General features: G+C 35.3%; 1 protein-coding gene across 2 annotated transcripts in view; it reads right to left on the bottom strand.

The window, feature by feature from the left end:
• Positions 1-3,582: 3,582 nt before the first annotated feature.
• The window catches only part of Cdc27 (cell division cycle protein 27), a 50,599-nt gene continuing 45,298 nt past the window's right edge, over positions 3,583-8,883 (bottom strand). Inside the window, exons 11-17 of one of the 2 annotated variants that reach the window (XM_067264723.1) lie at positions 5,796-5,968; positions 5,575-5,727; positions 5,298-5,506; positions 5,112-5,229; positions 4,828-5,031; positions 4,610-4,763; positions 3,583-4,450 (exon numbers count right to left, since the gene is read on the bottom strand). In XM_067264723.1, coding sequence (XP_067120824.1) covers positions 4,329-4,450; positions 4,610-4,763; positions 4,828-5,031; positions 5,112-5,229; positions 5,298-5,506; positions 5,575-5,727; positions 5,796-5,968 — 1,133 coding nt within the window. In that variant the 3' untranslated portion in view covers positions 3,583-4,328. Of the gene's footprint in view, positions 4,451-4,599; positions 4,764-4,827; positions 5,032-5,111; positions 5,230-5,297; positions 5,507-5,574; positions 5,728-5,795; positions 5,969-8,883 lie in introns of both variants that reach the window. The other variant, XM_067264724.1, reaches the window with a different exon arrangement.

Genomic DNA, 8,883 nt, shown 5'->3' with positions numbered 1-8,883 from the left:
ACTTTGGCGATATGATGGGAATTGGTGTTCTTAGGAGAAGTCTAGGAAGAATGAATTAATTGCCGATTATAAAAGCACTTCCAACGTAAAATGAATAGAAACATGATTTTTTGCGCAGCCCTTTGACTGATTGAAACAAAAAGACACTACCATTTTTCAATAATTGTTAACAGGAAGAAAAACCTAAATTTGACATAGATTTGGTTTCAAAATAGTCTACGCTTGTCTTTATTTCCAATTATTAGAGGGTGATTTGCTAATTGTGACTCACTTTTTTGCTTAGTTTCTTTCATGAAGCACCTGTCCATGAATTGTGTTTGTCTGCTTGATGTGTTCTCCATCTCATTGGCTCATAGCATGACATCATTGTTTCCACAATTCGAAGACCTTCTTGCAAGTTTTGACCGATACCAATGATCACTCCTGTTGAATTACTTTCCAACGACCATCTAATGTTGTAGCCTTACAAAGAAAGATGTTGCTTCAGGAAGCCAAATCCAAAGAAATTCATGGGGCTGATGTCAAGTGCTTTGGTGGCTATGTCCTCTGCGGGAATGTGATTTGGTCCACCTCCAGCCTTTATACAACTGCTTATCTCCAGAAGTTATCTATTTGTATGATTAGATGCTTTGTCATGGTAAAGAGTGACTTTTGGCTTCTACAGCTTTGGAATCTCATGTTCCAAATATGGTTTCAAAATGTTCTCCACGTAGTAATTAGTGTTAACTTTCACAATTTTTGGCACTCTGATAAGAGGTAGTGTTTCTAGCCCATCATTCCTCCAACAGTCATAAATCCTTGAGGCCATCTTTTGTAACATTTGACGAGCCATTCTTCTGGCACTTCCTCTCCGGGCAGCACGTACAGAATTTTTTGAGTTCCATTGTAGTAATCAAGGTATATATACACTTCATCTAGGATGGCCATGTACTCACTTTTTCCTCCATGCAGATGCCTCTCATAGAGCTTTTTTGCACGTCTGTTCAGTTCAGTTCTGTTTCTACACAGATGCCTTTTCTTGGTATCTGCTAGCAGATCTTCATGTATTATGGTGTTAACTGTGAACTAAGATATACCCAGACATTTTGCTATAGTCCTTTCAGTAGGTAGATTTTCTTTTCTAATCATTTCCTTATCTTCTTACTCAGATTTGTGAGCCCATGGAAATATTGAATGTAACCAGAAGCACTCGCTTGTCGCTTTTTCATTTTGTTACCGATAACTCTGATAACTGTAGACTGGGAAACTTCAATTCCATTTTTCTTGAGAACTTTTACGACAGTACGGAATGAAAGACCTTCTTTGGAAAGCAGCTTGATGTGCACGTGAACTTCGTTCACAACTGCTGTCTCCATTTTTAGAACAATTGAACTAAAAAAAAAAAAAGACATCTACCAGTTTTCAAAATTTGATTTACATTTGACAAGTAGAACAAAAGATCGTGAATTCGAGTCATAATTAGCAAATCACCCTCTGTATACGCATCCTCAAGGACCTTAACTTGCACTCAAATTTGGTCAGTGTTGAAAAAGACGGTCCTTTAATGTCGGTTGATAAAACCAGAATTTTTGATAATTGTAGTCTTATTTGCTTACTCTGAGTAACATCCCGTATAACAAGTCTCAAGGCACTTACAATAAGTGGATTCTACTGCTTTAGGGTAGCTTAGTTTCCAGTTCACGAGAACGACTGAATAGATTATCTCGTATTAGGCTATGGCTGCAAGTGGTCGAGTGCTGACGGAACAGAAATTTTATTGCTCGTCAGTTGGTTTCATGGTATTCCCTAGTAGTCTTTAGCCTTAGATTCTGGTGAATTATTGTAATTGGTTATGTAAAAAATTATTGACCAATGGGGAAAATTATTTTTCATAAATACTAACTGGCCTAAGTAACATTTGCTTCTGTAATGTGCCCTTGTTTGAGCTTTACGGCTGAGTTATGTCGATTGGTTATATACTTTATGGGAGGATCCAAGTCATGGAGGAAGAGACTTGTTCTCAATTGGAGAAGGACATCTAGAAGACATTAGCAAAAATCCAGTAATGAGTTGCTTAACTTTCCTGGCAACATTTAAAGCTGCATGTGGTGCCATCTGTTATGATGTTTTTATTTACTTTTTGCCATAGACATGCGTATTGATGGAAGATTCTTCTACAGTGATGTAAATGTCCAAGAAGTGTGCTTGGGAAGTCTATCACAAACCATCTACCGAACCTCTATATATACCCGCATTCTCCTGTGATCCTCCGCAATACTTTTTGCCATTTTATAAGCTTAATTTTTGGGGTACAAGTTTTATAAAAAAAATCGTAAATGCTAATAACAAAAAATTGTTAAGTCCAATCTTACTTGACACACAACCCTGACCTTTAACCACCAAAATTTAATAGTGTTGAACTTTCCTAATACACAAACCTGCCTGCAAAATTTTGGAAATTTTCAACAAAAAGCACAGGAGTTAAGCTTTGAAGTGGATGAACAAAGCCAAGCCCCCCACAGGAAGAACCCCCAAAATTTTTTGCATTTCTCAATTTTGGACTCTGGACCTTGAAACAATCTTGGAAGGGGGTCATTTTTTGACTGATTGCAATACTTTTCCTCTGTTATATACAACACAGCCAGGAAAGTAAAAGTCACGAGCCACCTGGTGGACCGAGTTTACAACACTTTTTGTTTGTAAAATAAAATCAAGATTACTTTAAGGTCACATGTAATATTCTGGTTTGAATATCAAAAATATTAAAGTCCATCACTGCTATAGTCAATGTGGTGAAAGTAGACACGAGCCAGCCTTAACAGGAGTCATTGGATGGAAACGTGTGAAAGTTGACACATGGATCTTATTCGTACATCACACACCATTGTATAATATAATAATTCACCAATAAAATTTTACAATATTTTTGGTTGTTCTCGGATTAGGGCTATTTAAAATGATAACGATTTTCTATGATGAAACCATTCTAACATACGTGGGATGATCAAAGTAGTTTTATAAAGCCCATAATGGGCATAATTTTATTGCAGAAACAGAATTTATCTGCAAGCAATTTGGATAATTTTGTTGAGGAATGTCTCATTCCATTTGGGTATTTATTATCGCAATTTGTAGCTCATTTGCCCCGTCCCTACTGCCAAAGACTCCTGGTGACGACACTCGTGCATCGTTCTAATTGTTGAAGTTGCCAACTTGGGCCATTTACTACCCACACTGGATTGCATTTGATGGTGCTTTGATTTTTAACTTGGAACTGGTAAAGTTACTGTGATTCCCTCCTATTTTTTGCAAAAATGCAGCAATGTTACCTAAGCTTTTTTAATTTGCAAAGATGTCTGACGAAGACTAAACTGTAAATCGCGCATCTAATGATCTTGGTACGTTAATTATCAGACTTACAGAAGGAAACTCGTTTTTGTCGTCGACGAAATAATCTAAACATTTCTCCCAATTTATCAAACAGCAAAAATAAAAATTTGTAAAAACTTTATTAGAAACGATAAGAACTGTTTTTAAATTAAAACCTGTTTCTCGAAATGGTGTAAAATAAAAATTAAAAAAAAAAGAAAAAACAATGCAGAATTTCACAAAACCCCATTTTAAACATTCTTCTCTTTCTCTCAATTCTGTCTCTTTTAATGCAATATAATCTGTGAGCAGTGTACATATATAATGATCGACATCTCTTTTTTTTTTTAGCTTGGCAAAAGGTTACATCAAACCATACAATATATACAATTGTGTTTGGGCCACCTGCTTATTTTCTTGTTTCTTCCCTTCCGCAACAACGACCGGTAACAATACATCACAGCTTCATGGAATTTTGATGGCAGTTTCCTTTACAGACATATACAAGAATCGAACGTTGGACCTGTCCGCATAATGGAATGATTTTTTTGTTTTTTTCCTTTCAACTACATATCGAACACCAATTACTTTTCTGCATTTATAGCCTTACAAATAAATAAATGACTTTCAAATATGGCTATATATATAATATATATATGTATATAGGTATATTTATATATAATACAGAAATGAAACTTCCATAATTATCCAATCACTGCAAACTCAACTGGATACACAAAACACTGTTTTCGGTGTATTGTTTGATTAGAGAGGAATCTTTCGACGACGATGTCTCGCAGCTAGACCGACTTGATTCTATAATTATAATTTACAGATTACACATCATTTAATTACAAAGGACACACATTTAATCTGTTCCGAAAAGCCTGAACTTTGCTGGACTTTTTATACAGAGACGCAGCTTTTTTTTTGTGTTACGGATGTTTCTTTTTAATTTACTCTCTTTGTTTTGACTTTTCTCAAAAACTCTCGTCGCTTTCCATCGTCTGTAACTGCATGTCTTCTACGTCTACAACCGAACTGTCGTGAGATGATTCGTGATCGACGGGGCCCGAGCTGACACTTGCGACATCGTCCACTACTAAAATATAAATTTGTTTAAAATTTAGAATATTGTACCAATGGGAAGGAATAAATACGGATGTAAGGCAACAGATGCTGTATGTACTTTTTAATGTAAAAATAGTCTTTTTTTATAAAACAAATTACAATCTTAAAATCAATAAATACATTTACGTGCCTTGTTCGTGAGGTGTAACTACTTCTTCGTCATCATTAGTGTATTGTTTGTCGATTGCCTCTTTTATTTGATTATTAGCACCTTTGGGATCTAGATCCATAGCCCACGAAAAATTCATTAATGCTAGGTGAGTGTTACCAAGCTTTTTATGCACCTGAAAATAAAGGCGTCGTCAATAAAATTTAACTTTCATTTGATTTATATTTAAATACTGTTACCTTTCCTATGAGAAAATATACAAGAGATTCTTTGGGAACGAGCTCCTTCAATTCTTCGAGCTCCCGTAGAGCATCCTGATGGCGATCCAAAGAAAAATACACGGATGCTCTGTGAAATTTACACAATGGGTTTTTTGGATCCATTGCAATTGCTTTGTTTAATGTGGCAAGAGAAGCATCCATCTTTTTCAATGCATGCTGAACCTGAAAATTAATTACAAGATATTTTTCCATCGATAAAATGTCATAGATGACGTATACAATTAATTGTACAAAATACTTACAACTCCAATATGACACATAAGAATTGAACTTTGAGGATTAATCGCAAGAGCTCTTTTGAAATGTGTTTCTGCCAAAGTAAATTTTTCTTGTTTGTAATATATCATACCAACACCGTACCTAGAAAAAAATTTATGTTATATGCAAACCAAACAATTCAATCTTCAGATATGAAAAAACCAACCAACCAAGCATTGTAATGACGTATGTCAATTTTTAATGCATTTCTAAAGCAATGAATGGCACGGTCCATCTCTTCTGTTAATACGTGTTCATGTCCTAGTAATGTATAGGCATAAACAAAATCAGGATCTATTTGTATAGATCTTTTTAAGAATTTAATGGCAGTTTCATGTTCTTTTTGTAAACTAAAACAATTTCCTGCTGTGCACCAAGTCTGAAAAAAGAAAAACCGCATAAAGATGGAAACAGAAAATTTATTTCTAAATGGAAACGATATCTCACCTCAGCTGCCTCTTTGTCAAATTCTGTCAATTCCTGGGCTAAACCAGAAAGAGCTACTTCTTGTTGCATATGCCACAGTGCAGTGCTATAATATTCTATACCTTTCACTCTATGTGGCTCGAGCCTACGAACTTCTTGAAATATGTTAATTGCCTGAATGAACAAAAAGAAAAGTTAGAGTATCGATTATATATTAATTGAGATACTTAAATTAAAATCACCTGTTCATATTCTGCTAGTTCAAAATGTGCTCTTCCTAGTGCTGTAAGCACCCAACCCGTATAGTAATGATGAGGAGGTAGCCTACTAAGAACTTCTATGGCTTTTCGACAACAAAAGTGTCCGAGATATAGACAAGCCCAACCGAGTTCTTGTAGTAGTTGCATTAATCCTTCTACAGTAAAATATTCAAATGTAAGGTATTTTCTATGTAAGAAAATAGGAATTATCATTTATACCTATATTAAAATATGCAGGAATTAGAATTATTTAAGTGTTAACTGTGAACATTTGGTAGATATACAGAATACTTGTCATTGATTGGTGGTGAATATTCATTTGCAAGATGGTAAAATGTAGCTTTTCTGATTTTAGTCTTGATGTTGGCCATTGGAGTTTAAAAGTGCTATGAATTTAATTGGCAGTGTTTGAACTTGATGCACTTGTTCGGTTTTGCTTCATTTTCAACACACTGCACACCTGTTTCGGCTGGTGCCAGAATCATTCGATTGGATGCAGCTGAAAACATTTGCAATGTTGTTCTCTTTGCTGACATAACGGACTCTATATTTCTCTAGCATAAACTGTATCTGTTGCAAAATGAACAGCTGTGAGGTCCAGCCGGAAGAGATACAGGCCATCTGAGTGGTGTTTCTTGAGGAATGGGATTGAGGCTGATCCCAGTTTTCAAACCTCTTCTTAATACACTCCTTTTCGTATACTTTTTTGTTGATGCAGAGGCAAGAGGGTTTTATGAACGCTTGAGATCTTTTAGATCTATTGCTATTCCAACCAACACTTTGAGGAAATTATGAATGGCATTTAAATTTTACCTAAAGATCAAGATCAACCTCAACCCCATTCTTCCAATAGTTTGTGTTGTTCCTGGTGCAGTCACGTCTATCAAAGGTAAAATAAAATTTATCATTCATAACCATACCCAGTCCATTTGAAGCTTTGAAATTGTCCTTGTATATTTTGGGACTGACATTTGCTTGACCAGTATGTTAAGAAACACATTAATGAGATATTTTTAACTTTCTTCTAAGTTTTCTTAATGATTGTCCATCCTTTCTGATCATCTCTCTTTCCAATGACTCTCTCTTGCTATGTCATTGGGCTTTAATTTGAAAAATTTATAGACCTATAAATTTCCACTGCTGTCTACATGTCTGTCCTTCCTTAATCTCGAGAACAGAGTTAGATAGATGAAAGTTGAGACCAGATATGAAAAGCTTAGGACAGGAGGCCCCAATTAACTATATATGTTACCAGCAAAACTCGATTTTACGCCAAACTAGGTTTGCCTATGCCAAACTAGTTTAGAATTATTATTCAAGTATATTAATGGTTAATTTCAGATCATCATAAAACACAAATAAGTTCATTTTTAATTTTAGAAGTTATTTTTATTATTTCATTTGAATTTTTGAAAATATTTTTGAAAAGTAATTACCTTTAAAGTGCATGGCTTAATAAAAAAATACAAATTGATAAGTACTGATTAGCTTATTTTCATTTTGTAGTTTTGTACAAGTGTTGTGTCACTTCTAATCAATGCTGTTTTTGGTTAATGTTACCCTAGGCATCGAAGATGGCGGTTCGTCTCTGATTCCAGCGATCAGAAGACAGGGAACAGTGGGGACACACATTCTAACCTAACCTAACCTATTCTAATAATTTGGTTGCTAATAATTATGGTAATTTGTTAGGTTAGGTTAGAACGCACGTCCCCACTGTTTCCTGTCTTCTGATTGCTGAAATTGGAGATGAGCCGCCACCTTCGATATCTAGGATAACATCAACCCCGTTTTTTATAATTAAGTAGACTATGTTTGAATAAATATTGTTCATCTAATTGATTGCCTTTTAATTTTATTTTAACTATTAATATATTTAACCATTAATATACTTGAATAATAATTCTAAACTAGTTTGGCCTGACACACTTACGCCAAACTAATTTGGCCTAGGCAAAACTAGTTTGGCGTAAAATCAGGTTTTGCTGGTAACATATACAAACTTATCGTTTGCACCAGAAGTCACATTATTTCAATTAAAAAATTTCCTCCCAAAAGAAGTTAGATAGATGACCAGCATAACTCTATTGCTAGCAGGAGAGTATGATGTACAGGGGTAAGACACTAATAATTTGAGGTGGAGAGCATATACAGTGGTGCCTCGCATAACGTATAGCTAGAATAATGGATGCTGCGAACATCGGACTTTCTGTTTGGCCGTTATGTGACTCGAGCAACGGACTGGCTGCGAACAACGGACTTTCCGGCATAATTGGTGACTGCTCCATGGGTGCATTCTTTAATAGCAGTTGCTCTGCGTCTCCACTACTACGGGAGTGTGCTGCTGTTTGTAGGCATTTAGGACGACAGTGAAAGAAAGAAAGATGGCAGCGGGCGCTGCCATCTTTCTTTCTTTCACTGTCGATAGTATCGATAGTTCATCATCAATAGTATCGTGATGGAGGAATCTATAATTCTAAAATATGAGCTTCTAAAGGCAAAAGAAGGGTCCCAATTGTAAAATTTAACCATAAAATGGATTATTTGTTGAAAGAGCATTCAAAATAGCCACGAAAAAAATTAGAATGCCAGCTACCATTCGAAAAAAATTCATAAAGATACTTACATCACCGTGTGCACTAACTCGTGCTTTCACAATTTCTAAATTCTCATTCATAAAACCACATAATGGACCCGGAATTGAAACTATCTTAGTCATGGAGGACACCATGTTGCTTTCCACCGTAAACTACTGCTACAAACAGCTGTTTTTGCCATTTGATGGTGTGCACTCCCACTGGAATTTAGGAACACATTCTGCAGGAATTTTTAAACGGATGTTGCTTGCGCAGAGTTACGTTGAGGAATAAAAGAACGCACCCCATGTTCATTTTTTTTTATGACACAGTACAGTTATTTAATGCTGCGGAACAAATTAGATGTTTTAACATGTATTTCTATGAAAAAATGCATTTCGTATAACGGACATTTCAGTTAACGGACGTGCACCTGGAACAAATTAAGTACGTTATATGAGGCACCACTGTATTTTAAACTAAATAAATTAAAA

The sequence above is a fragment of the Centruroides vittatus genome, unplaced genomic scaffold (assembly GCF_030686945.1).
Source record: "Centruroides vittatus isolate TY-2023 unplaced genomic scaffold, ASM3068694v2 contig_1916, whole genome shotgun sequence".
Lineage (NCBI taxonomy): Eukaryota > Metazoa > Arthropoda > Arachnida > Scorpiones > Buthidae > Centruroides > Centruroides vittatus.
This window is presented reverse-complemented; position numbering and strand designations above follow the sequence as displayed.